Source organism: Delphinus delphis, chromosome 2, assembly GCF_949987515.2.
Source record: "Delphinus delphis chromosome 2, mDelDel1.2, whole genome shotgun sequence".
NCBI classification, from domain to species: domain Eukaryota; kingdom Metazoa; phylum Chordata; class Mammalia; order Artiodactyla; family Delphinidae; genus Delphinus; species Delphinus delphis.
In genome coordinates, this window is record NC_082684.1 from 138,702,784 (window position 1) to 138,725,968 (window position 23,185).

Here is a 23,185-nt window from a genome sequence, read left to right on the forward strand (position 1 = left end):
CATTCATCACACATACTAATTCCTGTATCCCTGTGGTTCTTAGGTGCTAGAACACCAGGAAGTTAGGATCTGCTCTGGAACAACTATGAAATGGCAGCTTTGTAATTCTGCTCTACTGATGAAGAACATCTATACAGACAGAAGGTATGACTATGATGTGCACATATGGCACAAAACAACTGGCAGTCTGGCCATCATTGGTTCCAATTCTTTCTGTTACTACTCAATTGCTACTTAACGATTTCTTCTTTCACTAGTAAAAAACACGTTTAAGATCAGCATGAGAGGGACTTCCCTGGTGATCCAGTGGCTAAGACTTTGTGCTCCCAATGCAGGGGGCTTGGGTTCAATCCCTGGTCAGGGAACTGGATCCCACATACTGCAAACTAAGAGTTTGCATGCCACAACTGAAGATCCTGCATGCTGCAACTAATACCCGGTGCAGCCAAATATTTTTTTAAAAAATCATCATGATAGAAAAACTTCATATTGAGAACACTGTATCCGTCAAGCTTATTTTTTTTCATTAATGCTGTTTTAGCATTAATTAGTTTTAGCATTAATTAGTTCCTCATGTGGAGAAGGCTACTTTGAAAACATAGCTTAGTAAACAATTTTCTCAGTGTGGGCAGTGTGAGACCAGTGAGTGGGGAAAGAGGCTTAAGAGACCCAAAAAATGAAGGAGGAGAGGAAGAGGGGGTTGAAAGATCATCTTTCTCAGTGCAACAGTTTTACGTAGAAGAACCACCACCTCATTGAGAGGTGGTCTGGATTGAGGTGTGAGAATTAGAAACAGCAAATGTTATTTGCATTTATTTGAGAGAACTGTCTGTTGAAGCTCTGCAGTCCGCCTGCAGTGACCTCAGTGTAAGGAAGGACGAGGTAATGTCAGTGGCCATGCATAACCTCAAACTCAGGTCGGCACCTTATATAGAGACCAAATTGCCAAGTTCGACTATAGAAATGGAGCCATGTCTACCTACAATCTGGGCTGTGAAGACCAGGAATTTCTGTAAAGTTAATCTTTGAAAATTAAAGACATTTAATAATGTCATGGTTCCGAGCTTTAGAAAGATGTCAGTGGCAATTTTGGGTGTGTGTGTGTGTTTTAGACTTGCAGTACTGAAGTATATATGTTGCGGACTGTTGGGAACAAGCGTCTTCGGAGCCCTGAAATACTGCTGGGGCGCATCTGACGACTACTCCTGACCTTCCGGGAGGTTTCTAGAAAAGAAGGACTCAACCTCAGACCCTTGCAGATATTATTTCCCACCTCAGTGCCAACGTGACGGCTGTTCCATCCAGCATTTGTTGAGCACTTAGCCCTGCAGCAGTTGGGGGAGCTGTATACAAAGTAAGAGCAACAGTCCGTTTCTCACCAAAATAAATAAATAAAAAATTTTAAATGTAGTTGCTTAGGAAAACAGGTAAAAAAAGGAAGTTAAGAACCGGAGTATACAATAGTGTGCGTTGACTATACAGCAGTAAGCACAGTAAGATTAGAGAAGGGAGAGAAAAAAGGACAGTGACAGGGATTAAGTCAAAAGGAAGTGGGTTTTGAAGCAAGTTTTGCAAGGCAGACGGAGCTGTATAAGGTTATATACTCTGGGTAGGCATAAACGTGTCCTGAGTTTTTGGAGGCTATCACATTTAAACCCAATTCGGTGTGACTAACCCTTGACTGGCCCAATACGGACAACGACAAGTGTCTTCAGCCCCATCCACAGACTTCCTAACCTAAAGCCTCGGTCACCACCTGCCAAACGACTTCCACGCCCACAAAAGCGCGGCGGGCCATGGGGTCTCTCCGCTTGGGCTGGTAGCCTCTTCAGAAGCCCAATCCGGGGCTCTTGGAGAGGGCGTCGCCTTCCGCTCATCCCCTTCCTGTTGGTGGGCGTCGACGAGCTGTGAAGCCAATGAGGCCACAGTAACGTGGCAGCCACCCACGAGCCCGCGTCTCCGCCCGCCCAGTCAGCGAGCCGGGCTCCGCCCCCCAGGGGGACCTACCATCTGGCGCCCAACCAGAGGGGGAAATGGGGCCTGCCTCCCGCTAGGAGGCCTGCAGGAGCCCCGGTTCCCCCCGGCTGCGCTCGGTGGAGGAGCCGGGCCCACGTCGCCGCGCCCCTACCCTCCTCCAGCCTCGGCAGCAAGGCCCGCGCTAGCTTCTCCCGGTGGATGCTGCGGTTCTCGGAGCGGAACATGAAGGTGCTCTTCGTCGCCGCCCTCATCGTGGGCTCCGTCCTCTTCCTGCTGTTGCCTGGACCTTCTGCTGCAGATGAGAAGAAGAAGGGACCCAAAGTCACTGTTAAGGTCCAGCCTCCCGTCTCCAGACCTGCCTGGCGAGGCCTGCCCTCCGCCGCCTGGGTTCCGGCCTTGGCGCCTCTGGTCACACATGTCCGAGGCATTTCGGGTCCCAGAGCTCGGGCCTGGGCGTCCTCGGCCTTGGCTCTGCCCCTCCCTAGTTTCCCTGTCGTGGCCTCTTGGCGCCTGGGTCGTCCTCCCCCATTCAGATTGGAGAATGACCCGGACCCTCCCCGAGAGCCCAGCCCTGACCCAGGCGTTGGCGCCCAGGATGCCCAGCTGGGGCCGGCGTTGCAGACTCAGAGCTGCCTATTTGCAGATACCCAACAGTGCTGAGGAAATGGTGAAAGATCACGCCTGCCAGATTGCCGGTCTTTTCTCTACGTAGGCCAGATTTTAGCCACTTCATTTACAAAGCACAGCAATGTAATAGTTTACACCTGAGTGGTGTGCTTAGGCTCCCATCTTTATGGTGTTTTGATGTTAAGTTTTAGAATCTGGGCCCATTATTTATTTAGAGCAAAGGTTGTTACCCTGTAGTCTAAGGAGAGTGTAAACAAATGGAGCTTTCATTAGAGTCTCATGGGGTTTTTGTCGCCACTAAAATCAGATTCAGAAACTGCTCTTAAAATATGGGTCTGTTTTCTCGCATCCTCCGGGTAGCTTCTTGGGCCCTCGGTTCCCTAGGAAAGACCCTTTTAAGAGGCTAAGTTTGAAATTGTCTTTTTCCTCAGGTGTACTTTGACTTGCGAATTGGAGATGAAGATATAGGCCGGGTGGTCATCGGTCTCTTTGGAAAAACTGTTCCAAAAACAGTGGATAATTTTGTGGCCTTGGCTACAGGAGAGGTAAGTGGCTAGAGCGGAGGTAGCCAAGCTCACAGGCAGCGGAGTTGGCAAGTAGGGTTGGCGGCAAACTGAACTGCAGAGCGTGGCCCACCCATAGCAGTGGCCGTCACGGAGTACCAGCTATGCTCTCTGGCACTGGGAACCCAGGATTATCATATCTTCTCCGTTTTTTTTAACTAAATCCAGAATTAGAATTCTTTTTTTTTTTTGAGAAAATTTTTCATCTTTGAGACGTTGCAGTAACCAAAGAAAACATCCAGGGAAACTAGTTTGTGGTCTCTGCACCAGAGTGAGGGGCCCAGAGCTTTCCAGGTTTTAAGGAAATGAATGCCCCATTTAAGAAAGTCTGGGGCTTCCCTGGTGGCGCAGTGGTTGAGTCTGCCTGCCGATGCAGGGGACACGGGTTCGTGCCCCGGTCCGGGAAGATCCCACATGCCGCGGAGCGGCTGGGCCCGTGAGCCATGGCCGCTGAGCCTGCGTGTCCGGAGCCTGTGCTCCGCAATGGGAGAGGCCGCAACAGTGAGAGGCCCGCATACAGAAAAAAAAAAGAAAGTCTGTATTCCAACTTCCCATTGGGTCAGCAGGTAACTTTTTTTTTTTTTTTGGTCAGTTTTCTTGCTTCTCTCCCTATGATTAGATTAGGAAAAAACGAGAGGGGAAAGGTGGAGGCATTATGTATGAAGTAGAATTGTATAAAGGCAGAGGAAATGTGCGGTCTTATAGCCTTTCCTGGATCTGTGTGCTCCAGGCCTGGCCTTTGATTACTGGTCACCCAGTGGCACGTTGAAGGATGAATCTGCCAGCAGGGGTTTCTCTTCTGTGAGCAGTTGTTGTTGTGGGCTGGGTTCCTGCAGGGCCTATTTAATGTCTGCCTGGTGCCTCATGCCACCTTCTCACCTTCTCATCCCTTTTTCTAGAAAGGATTTGGCTACAAAGACAGCAAATTCCATCGTGTGATCAAGGACTTCATGATCCAGGGTGGAGACTTCACCCGGGGAGATGGCACTGGAGGTAACCTCAAATCCTCTGGGCAGAGGGGTCTGTCAGTGCAGCCCCCAAGGTGGGAGGGCCAGGGAACCCAGTACAAAGGAGAGGGAGGAATGGGTTTCAGGTGGACATAAGAGAATCTCGCGCAGCTGGCAGACCAACTGATCCAGGCCTACAGCCTCGGTGACTTGCCTCGCAGTACGCCCTGTGGGGCGGGGGTGGGGGGGAGCAAAGTGAAACACCTGTAGGTGATTCTAGGTCAGGCATGCAAAGCTTGTGTGGGCGGCCTTGGAAGCCCCAGCAAGGGTGGGAGAAATTGCTCTCCTTGGCAGTCTCCCCCCAGAGACCACTTGACAAGCGCTGGCAGTCTCACCTGCGCTACTTGTACCGTAGGACACACAGACAGCCTGGACTAACCAACAGGTCTCACCACACTTGGGTGCACAGCCTGCGGTTCCTTTAGACACAGCTGCAGCTCACCCCACCGATCAGTATTTACTGGGCCAGGCTCTGTGGTGGGTGCTGAGGATGCAAAAACCAGTGGGACGGCAACTCCCTTTCACTTCCAGTACCTGAAAAGTCACAAATGGGCTGTAACACAGCTTTTAGGGCTCAGGCTCTGTCCTCAAGTGGTTTATCGTCGAGGTGGGAAGAACGAGGAGAAAACACTATGGAAGTGACATAATACCAGATGTAAGTCATAGCTAGCTGGACGACAAAGACAAAGCAGACGTGATACAAAAGCACTGTAATCGTGGAGTCACACACAGTTGGGTGTCTGCCACCTTCTTACTTTGTGACCTCAGGCATGTGAGTCCTCTGAACCTCAGTTTCCTCTTCTGTAGAGTAAGTGGCAAGAGTTGTGGGTGCTGGGAGGGTGAGGTGAGATGTTGAGTGCGTAGTGCCCAGCGAGTGGTAAGTAAAGTCAGCCGTCGTCAAAGTGCTGACAAGTAAAGGACTCACTTTGCGCCAAGGTGATCAGGAAATGGCCTCGTAAACGTGAGGACAGATTTGACCGGGGACAGATCTGGCTGGGGAGAATTTGCATGGGCAGGGAAGAGGCAGGGTTAAGGCGTGAGCTCAGGTCTGGTCTGCGGCAGGAACTTGGCCAAAGGTGGGGTCAGGAGGATGGAAGTGAAGCTCCCACCGGGAACCCAGAGTGGCGGGCTGTGGCCAGGCCAGGGACCCAGGGCTTTGTCCTCCACGGAGTGAGGATCCGCTGAAGACTTGAATGGGAGCAAGGCCTGATTGCAAAGGAGTTTGAGGGATAATAATGTGGCAGATTCAGGACATGGACACAGGAGAAGCAGACTGGCAGGGGTGTTGGTGCAGCTGCCCCTGCGTCGGGCGATGTGGGCCTGAACCCAGGGAGGATACCTAGTGGGTAAGAGCAGAGATTCGAGAGCCAGACCACCTTGGTTTGAATTCCAGTTCTGCTACTTCACAGCTGGGGTGCCTTTAACCTCTGTACCTCGGTTTCTTCATCTTCGAAATGGGGCTCTTAGCTCCTGCCTTACAGGGTGGGTTTTTTATGTTTCTCATGCTCGCACCAGCCCTCTGGCACACTGTTCCCACTCTGAGCACTAGCCGTGATTGCAGCGGGGGTAGCAGGAATGGGAGAAAAGGATGATCCGTGATAGGGGTGAGGACAACACTGACAACGTGCGGAGGAAACAAATGTCAAAAGAATAACTGAAGTCTGGAGAGAAAGATGACAAAGTATGTTGAGTTTAAAACCTTCACTATCCGTTTAAGTTTGGGACTCCTTATATCTTGGTAAAGTGATTGGAGCTAAGGATATAGACTTGGGAATTTTCTAGATAGCAGCAGTAGTTGAATTCCTGCAGTTCACTGAGATGCACAAAGAGGATTCTCACATGGGAATCCTCTTTTCTTAAAAAAAAACTAAAAGAGTTGACAGTTTTATTTTCGCATTTCACATTACAAATTAAAATTGCTTTATTTGGTCCCACTACTCCCCTCCAAAACTATTCTCTCTTTGATAGGAAGGGGGAACAAGTCTTCCTTGTCATGCTGTTAGAAAACACCCCAAGTCACAGCGCCGTGATCTCCTGGTGAAGTAGAACAAGTAATATAAAACTGATGTAAAGAGGCTCCCCAATCTCCTTATCTGTCTGGTTGAGTCCTTCCTGGCCAGGTGATTTTCAAACTTCCCACTTACTGTACAATCAGAAATACCTCCTCAGCATCAGTCTAGGACAGCTTCCCAACCTGGTTCCACTCTGGGAACCACAGGATGAAAATACGTGTATTGAAGAGGAAAAAGGTTTCGTACACAAATAAGTTTGAAAGGTGTTGGGTAAAACAAAATGAGAATTACTTCTTTGTTGCTGGGTTTCTTGGGGCCTCTAGTGCACAGTGTGAATATCTAGGAGAGGACCGGGACAAAGAAGGGTGCAGTATTTTGCAGTATTTCTCCTGGAACCAGCCTTGGGAACTTAGGTTAGGATCTCTGGAATGGGGTAGAGATCCTCTCGGCTCCACTATCTTGTATGCTGGCCACAGACCCTCCACAGACAGACACAGTACACACACTCAGAGCCACCTTTTATTTTGGTTCATGCGTTGATAAGAAGCTCTTGACTTTCCAGAACTCAAATGGCGGCCCCTCTCTTTTGCTTCTCCCTGCCCCTCCCCACTCATCTCTCTTCCTGCTTTGGAGTGTCCTCAGTATCGTTTGTGCTCTTAGGAAGAAAAGCTGGTCAGCCACAGCAGTCTTTTTTTTTTTTTTTGCGGTACACGGGCCTCTCACTGTTGTGGCCTCTCCCGTTGTGGAGCACAGGCTCCGGACGCGCAGGCTCAGCGGCCATGGCTCACGGGCCCAGCTGCTCCGCGGCATGTGGGATCTTCCCGGACTGGGGCACAAACCCGTGTCCCCTGCATTGGCAGGCGGACTCTCAACCACTGCGCCACCAGGGAAGCCCTAGTCCTCCTTTTCTGGAGGGTTCTTACCTCCCCTGCATCCTGCACAGCACCTCCCTCCACTAAAGCAAGTCCCCATGGAAGGCCTCGCAGGCCACAGCCAAGGTAGTTTTTAATATGTGCCTTATTTGAAAGTCATAAAACTATATTCTCAAAGTAATCATTGTGTGAGCTATTCACTAAATCATCCTGGCCTCATGTCCCACTTGGGCTGTCAGTATGGTTTGGCTCCAGGGCCAGAGGGTAGGAAGGGAACAGCTTGTACGTCCTTGTACTCCACTGGAGCCTGGCCTGGCACGGGGGACAGGTTCAGCCTCTGGAATCCTCGCCCTTAAGATCTGCTTCGTTGGGGCTCCCCCAGCTCCCCTGACCTACTCTTTCTTCCCAGGGAAGAGCATCTACGGTGAACGCTTCCCTGATGAGAACTTCAAGCTGAAACACTATGGCCCTGGCTGGGTAAGCATGGCCAACGCAGGCAAAGACACCAATGGCTCCCAGTTCTTCATCACGACGGTCAAGACAGCCTGGTTAGATGGCAAGCATGTAGTGTTCGGCAAAGTTCTAGAGGGCATGGTGAGTTTGCGGGGGAGGGACTAACCCTGGGCAACCCTGACCAGGGATCTGACACAGACCCCAGGGCAGGGGATCCATATATTTTATCCCTTTCCCAGAAGGGAATGTACAGATTCTGACCAGTGTTTATTTCTACAAACCTGGGGGGAATTGAGACTAAACAGCCTCTCTCTCTATGCCCCCGAGTTCTTTTTTTTTTTTTGGTCATGCCGTCTAGCGTGCGGGATCTTAGTTCCCCAACCAGGGATCGAACCCGTGCCTCCTGCTATGGAAGCACAGAGTCTTAACCACTGGGCCGCCAGGGAAGTCCTGCCTCCAAGTTCTAAATCCCTCCAGGCCCCAGGCAGAGGCCGGCCAGGAGGTCTCGGTGAGGCTGCACAATTGCAGCCTCAGGCATGTCCTGGCACCACCGTCGGTTGTACAGGGCCCAGCCGAACACGCTGTCCCGGAGAAGCCTCTTGGCACCCTCTCCCCAGCTGCCCCCCTCCTCACCCCTAGCCCAGCCTGGGTCATACTTCAGAGGATCGAAACTACTGCATCCTCCTGTTGTCAAATCTGGGTTCTACTTGCCCTGGGCTGGCACCCGGCCACGATGCCCTTAGGATTTTGGTGCCTCGTGGTTTCTACGCTGTTCATCACGTGCAGGTTTCAGCCCTCGCGGCCACACGCTGGGGCCCGTCTCCCTCGACCAGCAGACCGCCTGACACTCTGCCTTCCTCCCCAGGATGTAGTGCGTAAGGTGGAGAGCACCAAGACAGACGGTCGGGACAGGCCTCTGAAGGACGTGACGATCGCAGACTGTGGCAAGATCGAAGTGGAGAAGCCCTTTGCCATCGCCAAGGAGTAGGGCCCCAGGGACCTCTTCCCTTTGAGCGACTGTCTGTGTGGCCCTGTTGCCCTCCTGGGGGTGAAGACAGCCCGCCACAGGGCTCCATGCTGCACTGGCCGTAGTGCTGGCGTCTGACGGAGCGGACCCCTCCCCCCACATTCTGCGGGCCCGCGGGCCCAGTTTTGTAACAAACTCCTACCAACAAACACTGACCGATTAAAAAAAAGGTGTTTTTTTATAATCTGCGTATGGGCTGGGTTCTGGGGCCTCCAGCACCCCCACCCGACCCTAAGTCCAGTGCCAGCCCGTCTGGGGCTCCTGTGGCAGTGGTGCCTGTCCCCTCCTTGGGTTCCGGCCTGAACCCTTTCCCTCCAGAAATGAGGGAGAGATGAACACAAACCAGACATTTCCAACTGGCCACACAAGTCTGGGAGGGCAGGGGGAAACAGATCTGGACATTCACAGAAAAATGTGCTATGCACAAAATGTCAAGCAGGAGTTTTTGCCTCTTGCTTCTGAACTTGGCTAGCCACCGTGCCTCAACCTTTGCATGTCCCCGCCACGCCTTTCTCCTGACGTAGGTAAAGGAATACACCTGCACCTTTTCATAGCCCACCTCCAAACTGGTGGGCTATGAACATTCTAAAGGAATTCTCCCTTTCTTCCCTATCCTCTGTTGTCCCCACCCTGGCCCCTGGGCTCTAGGAGTGCAGGATCCTACCACCTCAGACACCACTGCAGCGGAGTTCTGAGCCTGGAGGGGTGGAGGGTGGTGAGTCGGGGTCCAGGCCAAGGCTGACCCAGCCCATGTCCCTTTCAGAGGACTGAGGTCCATGACTGTCCTGGCAGGTGGCCTAAAGCCCTCTGGACTGGTCAGGGCATCGGTGGCACTGGAGCAGGGTGACAGGCAGCCTCTGGCTGGGCTTTAGCTGTGCTGGCGCTGAAGCCATAGAGGCCCTGGAGCACACCGTTCACCACCACGTTGGGCAGAGGCTCTAGGACAGAAGGAAAACAGGAGTAAGGGGTAGGGGCTTCAGGGCAAGAGGAAGTGGGGTAGGCCTGGCTGCAGGCCTGCAGCTCCCTGAGCTCCTGCTCATAGGCTCAGCACCCCCTGTTCCCCGAGAACAGGGGTCCCTGCCAAGGCAGCAGGTAGCAGCTGGCCACCTCAAATGAGGCCTTGGCATTCCCAGTTCACATTCTGTTCACATCTTGGTTAAGCCAGGCTGCTAAAGAATGGAGACCAGGGGAGCCAAGCTCATTTCACCATGTCTACTTCCTGGAGGAAAATACAAAGCAGGCTACAGGGGCACAGGAACAGCAGGGAGGTGTGGCCCCAAAGGGGGGCAGTAGGAGGGAGATGCTGCCTAGGGGTCCTGCGAGCTGAGAAATATCAACTTCACCCTCACTCCCACCCTGGTACCTGGGCCCTAAGTGTGGATTATGGGTCAGAGGCACCTCCTCACCTGGGGATGGGATGCAAATATAAGGATCCATGCAGAAGCTGATAACAGGCCGGTGGTACAGCTGTGAGCTGGGAAGAAAAGGGGTCATGAACAGTGGAGGGGGAAACAGAAAAGTGTCAGGTTGGGTGGAGACTAAGGACTGAGATCACCAAGGACCCACACAGGAAAAGTGGGAAGTGGGCTCAGGAGGCAACAACATGAAAACCCGGAGCATGGGGACAGGCCAGAGGCTTCAGGCCCTGGTGTATGGCCACGAGGGGGCAGCAGGAACCCAGTGCAGACAGGGACTTGGACTTGCCTGCTGTTGCCGGGCAGGAACTCCCCCAGGGCGCTGAAAAGAAGAGAGAGGCTGTGAGCTGCCTGGGGATGCCCGGGGTGGGGGGTGGGGGTGGGGGGCGTGTGGCAGGGGTGGAGATGCAGAAGCCCAGAATTTCACCTCCCAGGGGACTGCTGCTTCTATTTGTAACAAACTCAGCTCGGGAGGCACCCGGGGTAGCCAAGGCTCTTCAGAAAACAGCCCCTCCACAGGGGTCAAGAAAGCCTACTGGGGAGGTGTGTCTTAAAGAGGAAGAACCAGGCTAGGGCCTGGCAGATACAAGAAGGAAAGGGGCTTGACCTCTAAAACCTTTCCTCACCTGCTGGCTGCAGAGAGCCCCTGTCCCCACAACACTGGGGCCCCTCTCATGCCAAGCGCCTCTAGAGATGCTCACCCCCAGCTGCTGGCCTTGGGGACTATGGGCAAGTGGCGAAGACTCAGGAATTCCAGTAGTTCCTTGGGCACATCCTGGTTCAAGTATAGGATGCCCTGGAGAAGAGAACAGAGGCAACCTGTAATCAGATTCAGCTGTGTAATAGGCAGAGCCTGGTGCAAATTGAAAACACGTGGGCCCTTCCAAAATGATAAAGAATTTCAAGACAGCCAGAGCAGAGCATTAAACCAAGCTAGGGCCCTTCTGAGCACTGGCCCTGGGTGACTATACAGATTGGCCCACGAAGCCTGCCTGGCCTGCAATTGGGCATAACCGTGTGGGAGAGGGGGGGAAGGATCTCCACCCTTATCAGGAGGGCAGCACAGGATCTCACCCTGGAGAAAGAGAGCTAGCCTTCATTTAACTGGGACTATCTGCCTCCTGGTTACCTCACTCAATCCTACCAATTCAGAGAGGGATGAAGTACTAGAACATGGCCAAAATGTAGGTCCCCTTCACCCCAGTCCCCCGCACCTCTCTGCCGGTGTCACACCTCTGGTCCAGCAGGCTGAGAGGCAACAGAGTGAGACCCACACACACCTGGATATAGGCCTCCAAGCTCTGCCGCCGCTGCTCCAGTCCTCTGGTCCTCCAGTTGGGCAGGCGTTTCGAGGGGAAGTCGGGCACTTTGGACAGTTTCTTGATCTGCCAGGAGGTTACCACAGTGCGATCACAGCATCCCGATTGAGCCCTCAAGCTCACTTCATCCTAGCCAAGAGCCCTCCCCAGTCCTCCCTGCCACCCACACCCCCAAACTTCAGGCTGTACTCTGAGACACGCCCGCGTGGTGAGCAGTGGTTGGGACAAGGGCGAGAGGCGCCCTCAACAACCCCGTCCGCCCCCAAGACGCCCGACGCCAGACCAGCCGCGCAGGGGCACGGGCAGCACGTGGGACCTAACCCTTTGCGCGCGTTCCGCAGCCCGCAGGGAGGTCTGTGCCCACGACCTGAGCTCTCTAGGGCCCGGTAATGGGGGTGGCAGAGGCTGGGGCCCGCCAGCTCGTCTGCCTGCCTCTCAGGGCTTGGGGAGGAGCCGGGCCGGGGTCGGTCTGTCGGTGGTGGGCGCAGCCTCACCCGTTTGTGCAGCGCGTGGAACTCGCTGTAGCGCCTCTGCACGGTGTGTCTGCGCCCGTGGTACAGCACCTCCACTCGGAACACCTGGCGGGCGCGGGAGGGCAGCCGGGTGCGCGTGAGGCCTGGCGGGTTGGTGCAGCAGGACCGGCTCCCGGCGACGCACCCACCCTCCGCCCTCAGAGGCGCAAAGCGGCCTGGGAGCGCCGCTGCTCTCCAGGGACCCTCCCAAGTCCCCACACACTGGGGGGCTCTGCTCCGTGCAGTCAGTCCCTCAGGAGCCGGGACCGCCGTCGGCGGGGCTGGCAAGTCCAAGCGGCCCAGAGACCCTCGGCAGCGTGTCCCCAGACGTCCTGGGCCGCCGCGCTCGGACCTCGAACCCGAGGTGCGGGGTCCGCATTGCATTTGACGCAGGGAAATCTGGCGGGTCCCCGCGCCCCTTCCCATCCACTGCCCCCGCTCACCATGTGGCCTTTCTCGGGGCTCTGCCGGGTCCCCTCGGCCTCGGGCCCCACCGACGGGATGCGAACTTCCAGCATGCACGCGCCGCTTGCAGCCGAACTCTCCGCGCTCCGACCAGAGACCGCGGCGTCGCCGACCCCGCCTCCTCGTGCCTGCGGGACCCGCCCCCACGTTGGCCCCGCCCAGGGCGTTCCCCAGCGCCGCCGGGTCCTGCAAGGGGCTGATTAGGCTGGAGCCCGCTAGCGCGAGGCGGGCGCCGCCCACTGAGCCTAGTGGGGCCGCAGTACATGGAGACCCCTCGGCAGAGAGCCATCTGTTTGTCAACATGTCCACATTCACCGAGTCCCCAGTGATTGACAGGAATGCGGGAGAGCCAAATTTCACCTGCTCTTATTCGAGCGCCTGCTAAGGACTGTAAGCCCCTGTGGGCATTGGCAAGGAGGGAGGCTGGGCCCAGATCAACCAGGGGCGTTCCTTGCGTTCCTCACACCCTTACCCAGGACCAGGCTGCACCCCCATCTCCTTCCCTCCACCTTCAACGTGGACCCTGGGAGCGCGGCCTGGGGTAAAGCTTGGACGCACTCTGGCTTTGATGTCCCCCTTCCTCCAGCATTCGTAGGCCCCATTCATTCATTTTTTAAAAAAATATTTACTTATTTGGCTGCATCTGGTCTTCTTTGCGGCAGGCAGGCTCTTTGTTGCAGCGCGTGGGCTCCAGAGCGCACGGGCTCATTAGTTGCAGCACACGGTCTCTCTAGTTGTGGAGTGCGGGCTTAGTTGCCCCGCGGCCCGTGGGATCTTAGTTCCCAGATCAGGGATCAAACCCACCTCCCCTGCACTGGAAGGCGGATTCTTAGCCTTTGGACCACCAGGGAAGTCCCCATTCATTCTTTTTAAAAATCCATTCCTCCATTTCAATCATCTTTCAGCCCAAACCTTCATCAGGCGGAAGAGAGGCAGTGTAGGGACAGAGGCTCTGCTTTAGCGGTCAGACAGCTTGGGTTTCCCCAACTGTGTAGATCTGTGCTCATCTGCAAAATTGAGATAATATGCCTCCTTCAGGAGAGTGTACGAAAACTGAGTGAGATAATCCCTGCTAAGCCCTCAGCAGAGTAGGTATTAGGAAAATGGTAGTTTGTGGGCTCATCCTGGAAACACAGGTGGGTGATGTTGGTACGCAGGGCAATGGATGGGGAAGAGGGACTGTGGGAGGTGGCACGAGGCTGCCCTTGCCCACTCTTCTGGCAGAGTCTTTCTGGGTGTGTGACGGGATTTAATCCAGAACTCTCTCACCTCCTGTGCTGGGAGAGGCTTCTGCTCCTACCTCTCAGCGCTCTTCCCCCACCCGCCTAAGGGAGCTTTCCCATTCAGCACAAGCCTCCACTCCACTGACTCCTCCCCAGATAGTCTTGGGGGGCAGTGGAGGAAGGCGAGGCCCCTGCCTCCCAGAGCTCACCCCGGCAGAAAGCTTGATGGTGGGAAGGAGCAGAGAACCTGTCGTAGGAGCTGGGGTTGGGGGGCCACTGACTCCCTCCCTCCCTTGCTAGTGCAGAGGTGTTTCTGAGCTGGAGCAGAAACTCCCCATTCCCAGCTCTGCCCCCAGAGAGAGGCTGAGAGGATGACCCCATAAGGGGGCAAGCAGGTCTCACCAATACCATGTTCCACACTTTCCCCCCGCCAAATTCCATCTCACAGGGGCCTCAGAATCAGGAAGCTGAAACCTCCTGGAAGGGAAACGATCCACCATGAGGAGAAGTGCTGGTGTTTCATTACCTCCCTTGTTCTCTAGGGCCCCATCAGTCAGGGACCCTGCTCTCCTTGTCTGCTGTTCAGGGAGTCCTCTTCTAGGACCCTCAAACCTCTAAACTTCTTGGTCGCCCATCCTAATGAAGGTCTGCCTCTGTCTCTATTCCTACCACCCAGAACACTGCCACATCTTCTAATGGACCTCTCGTTTTTCCTTGCCTCTCTCCCTCATAACAGGTCTACTCTCTACCTAGTAGCACAGACCGTCAAGGCATCTGCTTAAAACCATCCAAAGGCTTCACGTTGTGCTTAAAACAAAACCCGCCCTCCCCACCATAGTCTACACAGCTCTAAATGACCCAGCCCATCTCTCATTTTCTCTCCTACCCTCTCATGCATGGGGCTCCAGCCACAGCGACATTCTTCCAGTTCTTCAAACCTAACGAACTCTTTCTGCCTCAGGACATTTATACTCACTGTTTCATCTCTCTGAAACACTTTTTTTTTTAAGAAGGTTTGTGGGGTTTTTCTTAATTTTTAAATTTATTTTTGGCTGCCTTGGGGCTTCATTGCTGCGTGCGGGCTTTCTCTAGTTGCGGCGAGCGGGGGCTACTTTCCGTTGCGGTGCGCGGGCTTCTCACTGCGATGGCTTCTCTTGTTGTGGAGCACGCGCTCCAGGCACGTGGGCTTCAGTAGTTGTGGTGCACAGGCTCAGTAGTTGTGGCTCGTGGACCCCAGAGCACAGGCTCAGTAGTTGTGGCGCACGGGCTTAGTTGCTCTGCGGCATGTGGGATCTTCCCAGACCAGGGATCAAACCCGTGTCCCCTACATTGGCAGGTGGATTCTTAACCACTGTGCCACCAGGGAATCCCTCCCTGCAACACTTTTTCCTTACTCTTCACCTGGTGGGCTTTGCCTAAAACTTCTAATTCTTAGCCTAAAACTCACCTTCTCATAGACACCTTCCTTCCTGACCATCCTATCATAGCACCTTGTCTCTGCACTCATTCCAATATTACTGTTACTGTTTGTTTATTGTTTCTCCCTGGTGTCCCCAACTCGGCCCCCAGACTCAGTACCAGTGAGCCAGGGGCATGGTCTCTTGTCAGGGTTTTGCCACCATGGTGCCAAGCATGTAGTAGATGCTCAAAAGAAGCATTGTTGATTGAAAGACTGTATGAATCAATGGGGGAGGGGGATGTTGGGAAAAGGCTAGGGAGAGGAGGGAAGGCCTGGGAAAGAGGCAGGAAGGGAGCAGGGTTGCTGAAGGGTTACAGGAAGGCCTGCAGAGGGATAACAACAGAAATCCTCTTCCTACCTTCAGAGTTAGACTCTTATCTCTCGCTCTCTCTCTCTCTCTCTCTCTGAAGACCATCATCCACCTCATTCACTTACTTGATTTTCAGCTGTTCCTGAGAAGTCTCAAATCAATGCATTTTCATCCCCATTTATAGAGGGAGATTTGATGCACCTGACTCGTAAAACATTTGGTAGTAAACCTGCAGCTCCTTATTCCACAGCATTTCATTCAGACCTGAGTGAAGATCCAAATGAAGAAAAACAAGATCCTTGACCTGGAGACATTTATGTCTTTGGGGAGATAAAACAACTTATGGAGAATATTTTCCTGTAAAGAGGAACACGTGACATGATGTACGCTCCAAAGCAGTTATTACAGTCAAAGGAAAAGTTTGTTTTCTGTATACTTTAAACATTGGCCCTCTCAGTATGTGAACAGTGATCTAAGTTCCAGTCTCAGATTACACGGCCCTAACCGGGGTTTTCCGAATGCATAGGCCTGGCGTGGAGTCTGACCCAGTGCGTTTTCCACAAGGTCGCTGGTGATGCTTATGCTCCTGGTTGGGGGCCACATTGTAAACACCTGTCTCTTGACGCCCACACCAGCCCTGCCAGGGAGGGGGCCATTCTCGCCCCACTGTACAGACGTGAAGCCTGGAGATGAGGATCAAGGGCCAAGCAGAGGGCAGGAAGGGCTGGGGGCAGAGGTGTCCACCCCCGACACGCCCCCTCTCCTGGGGCCGCCTGGTCGCGGGCGCGCGGGTGGGTTGGACCGCGTCTCCGCCCTGGCTCGGCCCTCGCCTTCCACTGCCCTCACACAAAGCCCCTTTCACCGGCTCGGCTTCTACTGGGCGGCCGGCGCTGTTCCGGAGGTTTGGTTAACCCCGTTAAGAAAACAAACAGCTCCTGGGCCTCGGGCGGGCAGAGGGGCGCCGCTGGGCACAGAGACTGGATGCTTTCCCCTCCCCGCGGGTGGGCGGAGGCGGACTGACCTGGAACCCCATTAACCCCGGGCAAGGCTGGGCCTGGACTGCTGGGATGGGGGCTGGAGTTGGAGGTTCTGGTCGCCAGGGCAACCTTTGACAATGCCCGTGCCTCAGCGTCCTTACCTGTACCACGGGGAGTTGTGTGTAGACTAAGTGACATCATGCTTCCAAAGTGTTTGGCATGGGGCCTGGCACACAGGAAATAAACATTAGCTATTCTTATTCGACTGAATTATACGAATTCGCTGTTTTTGCAGGCCAAAACTGTGGGGTTTTGCCAATTACATATGGTCCGTCCAATATATTGTTAATGATTCATCTCTGAAACAACAAAAGCAAATTCTTCTATTCCTTTTTCAGTATCCTGAGGTTGCAAGGTTAGCTTAAAAACAAACAAACAAACAAACATTAGTTACTCCAACTACTAACTCTGTGATCAGGCTTTTCCTGATTTTCTCATTGTGCAACCAAAAACAGGTAAGAGAATGAATTAGAAGCACAGGTTGGTGTAAATCAGCAACCATCCTGTTCATCCTAACAGCCTCAGAGCACTTACTAACTGCTTAATAAGTACATCTTATAAATTTGAAATAATAATAATCAAAATAAAAATTTTTATGTTGTGTATATTGGACTTTGGTACAGATGTCTAAAAAATTAGTTCTGCTGCCACAACATTTTAAATTACTGAGCTAGTCTAAATTCATCATTTTATAGATGAGGAAACTGAGGTGTGAGGAAGGGAGAAGTGGGCTGTGGAAAGGGCTGTGTTAGGAAGGCACCTCTGACAAGCATGTCCTGCCTGAGCCCTGAGAGCAAAGTCTGACCCCCCGTTAGACTGGTGCCCGGCTTCCCAAGGGACAGGTAGGCTCCAGCCAGCAGTGTCAATCCTAGGAGCCCCCCCGCCTCTTGCCCAGAAGACAGAGGCAGCTCAGCTGCTTCAGACAACAGGATGCAAGGCCAGAGCAGGGGGAGCTGCAGAGACCACTCCAGCCACCCGGTTTCGAGGCAACAGCTTCCTGGGGAGATTTTTCTGGCGCTACAACAACTCCTAACATCCTTTAGGGTGGTATGTCAGGGGACCAACCGATTGCCCTTCTGGTGCGCCCGCACCAGGGCTCAAGGAATAAAGACATGCTCAGGTACCCTCAAGTCACAGGACTTAAGCATGGAGGAAGCCGTGGGACTAAGAACTAAGGACAACAGGGAAGCTGAGAGGCCTCCAGGTCTGGAATGGAGATGCACCTCCACCGGCTCTAGCCCTGGATACTGTCTGGGGTTTCGCAGCAAGTCGTTTTTACTCTCTGCCATTAATGGTCCCCAGCTACTCACCCAAGCTGTTCTCTGTCTTCCAGCTTCTGCCCCTGCCACACACTGAGCACATCTGGGGAGAGTATCTCACAGGGTGAGAGAAGCTCAAATGCCTACAAGGTCAGGTGGGTAGCTTCTCCTTGACAGGCCTGCTCCATGGATTTGTTCAGGTCTTTAAGAAAACAACTTAGTGGGTTAGTGTCTAGGTCCTCCTTGTCCATCCCCAACTGGATCGTATGGGATATGGGGGTGCAGACAAGCCGAGTCAAGCAGATTGGTGCGACCTTGGGCAAGCTGCTTAAGGTCTCTAAGCTTCAGTCTTTTAATGGAGATAACGAAGCCCACCTGGCAGAGCCGTGGTGCTGGATGAGTTTCAAAGCCCTGAGCCTGCTGGCACAGGGTAGGTGTTAAACGCATGGCAGCTCTTGGTTATTAGGTCCCGGGGTGGGAAGGGACTATCGGGGCAGTCTGGACGCTGCCCTGCATGTGTTCCTGGCTGCCACATGCCTCATCATCTTTTTCTGGTGAGGCTGCTAATATTCCCAAGGGGACACCTGCTACTGGGCCCCTATGGTCATCATCACTGTCACTCATAATGGAAGAGGAAGCTGAGAGCTCTGAAGCTAGGAGGGGGCAGTCATTTGGAAACAATCGTCACATCCCTTTAGGGAAAGGTCCTATCTCAGTTTGGACAGGGTTTTTCTTTGGGGTTTTTTCTGGACCCAGAGGCTGAGCAGCTGGCTTCCTCTGAGCAGCCTCGGTGGTGGGGCTGTGGGGATTTCTGCCCCAGAGGTCTGGTCATCAGAGCCAGAGGGGCATTTCCACAACAGACAAAGGCAAAGGGGGGAGGCCTTTCTGGGGCAAGCAGTGGAGCAAGTGGCTATCACCTCCCCGCTTGCAGGCCCCACCTGGAACACTGAGCACCAATCCTGCCAACCAGAGCAAAGCCTACTGAACCCCAAATCAGGCCTGATTTCTGGATCTCGTGAAAAACCCCAAGATCTGGGCCCATAGGCTCGTAAAACAGTAATCTCCACAGCTGAAGGGCAGTCACTTCCCCCTGAGGCTGCCTTTGGAAGTGGAGGACGGCACCTAGATGAGTAGGAACACGATCCATGACCTTAAGGAGTTCAGAGCCACGGAGGCTAATGAGATAACATAACAAACACAAGCGAGAAAGACCAGAGGTTTAAGAGGATGACAAAGTGCCATGCCAAGAGCTATAAAGGAGGCAGGGCTCCCACTCCAGTGTGGGTCGGGGGCGGGTGAAGAGTAGATCAAAGAAAGCTTCCCAGAGATGTACATATAAAGTAGGCCTCAAAAGGATGCAGTGGATTGTTTTCCCATAATGAAAATAGCTTTATTTAATGTTTACGATTATAAAAGTAATACACAGAAATTCCAAGCAATATCAAATAGTATAAAAATTTTAAATAATGCGAAATTCCATCCCTAGAGGCAACCATAGTTAACAATTCGATCAACATCCTTCCCATATGTATATAATTTTATATAAATGCAGACCATATCATACATGTAATTCTATAACCTACTTTCATTCAAAAATGAGTTTTTCTTGTCAATAAATACAGCTATATATCATCTTCAATGGCTGTATGATACCTAATTACGCACCACAATTCATTTAATCCCTTCCTGCTGTATATTTAGATTGAGTTCAAATTTTACAACTGTAAACAATGCCACGATGGGCCTCTTTGCACAGTCTTCCTCATGGACTTGGTTTCTAGAGGTGTCTATGGGAATCCCCAGTGAATGTTCTGACACATTAACCAATGCCCTCATCTCTATTTATTCACACTCATATCCACAATACTGAAGGCTGGCTGTTTCAGACAGGTGTAATGCTGAGATTGAAGGGAGGGATGGGGACTGAGATAGGGTGCTTCAGGAACAAAGCCCAGTATTAATAAAGGCTTCTTAGGCCACACAGAGTGAGGAAGGAAGGGGCATATGTGGAATCCGTTTCCATGAGGTATGCGCACCGCTGTGAAGGACTAGGAGATAAACAGGAAAAGGCGAGCTGGGGTCCTCTCACAGAAGGCTGTGAAGGCCAGGTGGCAGAGCCCACAGCTGGAGATCACTCAACAGTTACCTACTGATATCTGGCACCTATTTTAAGCCCAGATCTTTTCAGGGGCCATGGGGTGATAAACATGTTCCACTTTGGAGAGTTTATTGTCTAATTTTTTTTATGCCTTAAATTGCTTTTTGTGCTTCAGTCACCTGCCTCCTCTCAACCTATCCCTTGTAGCAGTTGAGCTCCTATTGATACTCTAAGGCCCAAATCAAATATTACAGAATTTTTATTGTTTGGCAGAGAGAGCCAACATTAAACCACACAAGTGGTATCACAAGACATTGGCAGATGTCACACCAACCCCGGGGCCAGAAGACAGGGATAAGCTGTTCTAGTGCATTTCTAACTCTGAGCTCAGGCCTGCCTCTTCCCCAATGTGGAGCTGAGAATCTTAGCCAGTGACTCTGAAGACCGGGTGTACGGTTCAGTCATGTGGCAACTGCAGCAAAGGTGTGTCCTTCCTTGCTGCAGGAGGGATCACCATTCTCTTCCCCTTCCCCTCCACTCAACCCCCAGGCTGCTTGAACTGGTGGGGAAAATCCTACCACCTTAGGGCCTGCTGTCCCTCAGAATCCATGGTCTTCAATCCCATGTGGGCCCTAAGCACGTTCAGCAAAGGACACTCCTTCCATCACCATGTTCCCTCCTCAACCAGTTCCTGACCCCATCTTTAGATTTCCATTATCTTCTCATGCTTTTAAAAATTTGAGCTGCACAGGCATTCTTTATTTTCTTTAGCGTTCTCAGCTACAGGTGCATTCACAATGAAAAGCATCTGGAAAGAGCTTAATGTTACAAATATCTCTACGTGTGACACTTCCGATCATTTCTACTTCTTGCGTTTGTTCTGTCACTGACTACTCATCCTCGCTGGGGTCTCTCCAGCTCTAAACCCTCACCTTCAGGACTCCAGAGCCCAGAGATTCATGGGGGAAATAACCCAAGGGGAAGCAGGAGAAGTAAGACTCATCTCCATACCTCTTCTCTAAACCACTTGACTCAAAATAGGTAAACTAGATATTCCTATCTGAGAACATTTTAATTCTTCCCCAGCCACACCCAGCAGCGAGGCTCCCTGCTCTGTGCATTTTTGCATTTACTCCCAGACAGGGCTGATGGCTATTCCCTTTATCTCCTCTGAATTTTATTAACATGCTAGGTCTGACCCACCTTTAAATCAATCAAAGCCAGCTTTCACTCTGGATCTCCCGCATCTCTCAGCACAGTCCTCCCTTCCCATTTAGAGGAGCCTCTGACACGGTCAGCACTTGCTGTGCCCTCTGCTTTCCTGCCCATCTGCTCCAAACCCATTTGGCCTCCTGTATTACCTATGTCATGAAAGGCTTCACCGTCTACCCTGAAATCCAAGCCAGAAGCTGGCGGCTCAAGCCAGCCACCATGCTCTCCCTTGGGCCTCTCATCAGATCGGTGGCCAGACCACAGTGGCTCTTCGCCAGGTCCTCCACCTCTCTCTGAGCTCCAGCACCATCACTATGGCCCTCCTCGGCACTCTGGCAGGCTCTCCTTGCCTCCAGTCTCATACCTTCTGATATGCCTACATCACAAATGTGACCATGTTATCTCCTGCTTAGGTCCCTCCAGGAGCTCCCCACATTTGCAGGATAATGTTCAAAGTGCCCCACAGGTCACAGGCACTGTGTGATCCGGCTCTTGCTCGTCACTCTCCGTGGGCCATCCACTAACTTAACTCTGCCCACATCGAGCCGCTTGCATTTCCCTACATGTGCCCACCTCCCACTACACGACACAGGGAGGCAGAATGGTCCCAGCAGAAGAAGCAAACACCTCTTCACCTTTAAGACAGCTCAAACATCCCCTTCTCCAGTTTCTTTCTCCTGAGTCCCCAGGTGTAATGACTCCATCTTCGTGGCACTATCCCCCCCATACAGCCCAGTACACTTAACCTGCTATTGACCTTCTTAATTTCCATGTCCGCAAGCTCTGCACAGAAATGCACAGGCCCCAAAGACAGCTGGCCCTATCAGCCTCGAGATAGGAGGCCGAGGAGGAAGTTCTGAAACCAGAAGGGAGCCCATCCCAAGGAAATAATAAAAACAGACTTACATCAGGATGATCACTGGATGGAACATAACAAAGCAAGGAGAAAGTTTTAAAATTTAGTCTGGAGAAAAGAGTTACAAATATGGAAAGGGAGAAGATAAGAATAAACTTTATGGAGCTAGACTGAAAATATCAGTGTGGATTCATGATTTTTAATATCTAATTCTTTATATCATCTATCTCCATCTCTCTCAATATTTCCATATATTTTTATCTGTAGCTATTTCCTTGCTCTGTCTGCCAAAAGCCTAGAAGCAATGACATCCCAGTAGCAATGGGCACACTCAGCACCCAGCTCTAGGTTTCTAAATATCATTCTCCATTAAAAGGAATCATGATTCCCTGGAGAAATGGCTGATTCCAGGGCTGGGGCAGGGAAGATACAAGATAAGCCTGAAGCATCTTGTTAAGCCAGAAAGTAAGAAAGTGTTTAAAAAAAAAAAAAATGAAGGGGATATATTAAAAAGACACAAGAGCCGGATAGAAATCTGGGACAGTTTGAGAATCAAAACAAATTAAAGCAATGGCTTGCAACTTTGAGTAAATAGGATTCCATTGATCCGTACTTATAAACAAGTAGATTAATAAATAGGGAGGAAAAATGCTGTTCTTTAGAAGTAGAATGCCAAACAATAAATGTAGAAGAAACTATGGAGTGAGAAAATCACACTGGATGAGGAATAAAATATTTACATGATATCAAAGTATCTCCCCACAAATAACTTATTACAAAAGGGAAAAGAGTAAATTTAAAAAGGGAAACCTGGCAGACATCAGCTTAACCAAGAGATCAGAGTTAATGTTAGCATTAATGGGACCAACTACCATCACATGCCAACGTAAGATGCACTGAGGACATGTCACTTCTGTGGTGTTCTTGCCCAACATACAAAACCTAATCTAGTCATGTGGAACCATGAGACCAATCCAAGTTGAGGAACATTCTACAAAATACCTGACTGTATTCTTCAAAAATGCCAAGGTAATAAAAGGCAAGGAAAGGCTCAAGAAGTCTGGATTAAAAGAGACACATGTAATCATGTGTCACAACTAAATGTAACACATGATCCTGCGCCAGGAATCACTATGAAGGACATTACTGGGACAGCTGACACAATTTAAATAGAGAGCACGTGTTAGATTAACAGTATTATTATTATTTTTTTTTTCCGGTGTGTGGGCCTCTCACTGTTGTGGCCTCTCCCGTTGCGGAGCACAGGCTCCGGACGCACAGGCTCAGCGGCCATGGCTCATGGGCCCAGCCGCTCTGCGGCATGTGGGATCTTCCCAGATCAGGGCACGAACCCGTGTCCCCTGCATCGGCAGGCGGACTCTCAACCACTGCGCCACTCGGGAAGCCCAGATTAACAGTATTTTATCAGTGTTATACTTCCTGTTTTTGATAAGTGGTTATGGTTATAAATTATGAGAGGAT

General features: G+C 51.9%; 2 protein-coding genes across 6 annotated transcripts; one reads left to right on the plus strand and one right to left on the minus strand.

Moving 5' to 3' along the window:
* The first annotated feature begins 2,124 nt into the window (after nucleotides 1–2,124).
* On the plus strand, nucleotides 2,125–8,722 carry PPIB (peptidylprolyl isomerase B). The gene is made up of 5 exons (XM_060005798.1): nucleotides 2,125–2,310; nucleotides 3,036–3,149; nucleotides 4,067–4,160; nucleotides 7,468–7,652; nucleotides 8,377–8,722. Exons 1-5 carry the CDS (start codon nucleotides 2,176–2,178, stop codon nucleotides 8,497–8,499), a joined length of 651 nt encoding a protein of 216 aa, XP_059861781.1. The 5' UTR covers nucleotides 2,125–2,175; the 3' UTR covers nucleotides 8,500–8,722.
* On the minus strand, nucleotides 8,696–12,900 carry SNX22 (sorting nexin 22). Of its 5 annotated transcripts, XM_060005796.1 has the most exons (8): nucleotides 12,879–12,900; nucleotides 12,228–12,377; nucleotides 11,767–11,850; nucleotides 11,234–11,338; nucleotides 10,655–10,749; nucleotides 10,243–10,275; nucleotides 9,945–10,012; nucleotides 8,696–9,476 (listed from the first exon to the last, which is right to left on the minus strand). In XM_060005796.1, the coding sequence occupies exons 2-8, from the start codon at nucleotides 12,300–12,302 to the stop codon at nucleotides 9,355–9,357; spliced, it is 582 nt and encodes a 193-aa protein (XP_059861779.1). In that variant the 5' UTR covers nucleotides 12,303–12,377; nucleotides 12,879–12,900; the 3' UTR covers nucleotides 8,696–9,354. The 5 variants fall into 5 exon arrangements, with proteins under 5 accessions (XP_059861779.1, XP_059861775.1, XP_059861780.1 ...); XM_060005792.1 differs by lacking the exon at nucleotides 12,879–12,900 and having other exon boundaries at nucleotides 10,580–10,749; nucleotides 12,228–12,748; XM_060005797.1 differs by lacking the exon at nucleotides 12,879–12,900 and having other exon boundaries at nucleotides 12,228–12,389.
* Nucleotides 12,901–23,185: the final 10,285 nt, after the last annotated feature.

What these genes read in the sequence shown, in the direction of transcription:
- PPIB (XM_060005798.1), top strand. Translation starts at nt 2,176, where the DNA reads ATGCTGCGGTTCTCGGAGCGGAACATGAAGGTGCTCTTCGTCGCCGCC. An exon ending in CCGGGGAGATGGCACTGGAG is followed by an intron (nt 4,161 to 7,467) that starts GTAACCTCAAAT and finishes CTTTCTTCCCAG; the next exon opens with GGAAGAGCATCTACGGTGAA. An exon ending in GCAAAGTTCTAGAGGGCATG is followed by an intron (nt 7,653 to 8,376) that starts GTGAGTTTGCGG and finishes CTTCCTCCCCAG; the next exon opens with GATGTAGTGCGTAAGGTGGA.
- SNX22 (XM_060005792.1), bottom strand. Translation starts at nt 12,552, where the DNA reads ATGTTGACAAACAGATGGCTCTCTGCCGAGGGGTCTCCATGTACTGCG. An exon ending in GCTTGGAGGCCTATATCCAG is followed by an intron (nt 10,750 to 11,233) that starts GTGTGTGTGGGT and finishes TCTCTTCTCCAG; the next exon opens with GGCATCCTATACTTGAACCA. An exon ending in GGGCTCTCTGCAGCCAGCAG is followed by an intron (nt 10,276 to 10,579) that starts GTGAGGAAAGGT and finishes TCTTCTTTTCAG; the next exon opens with CGCCCTGGGGGAGTTCCTGC.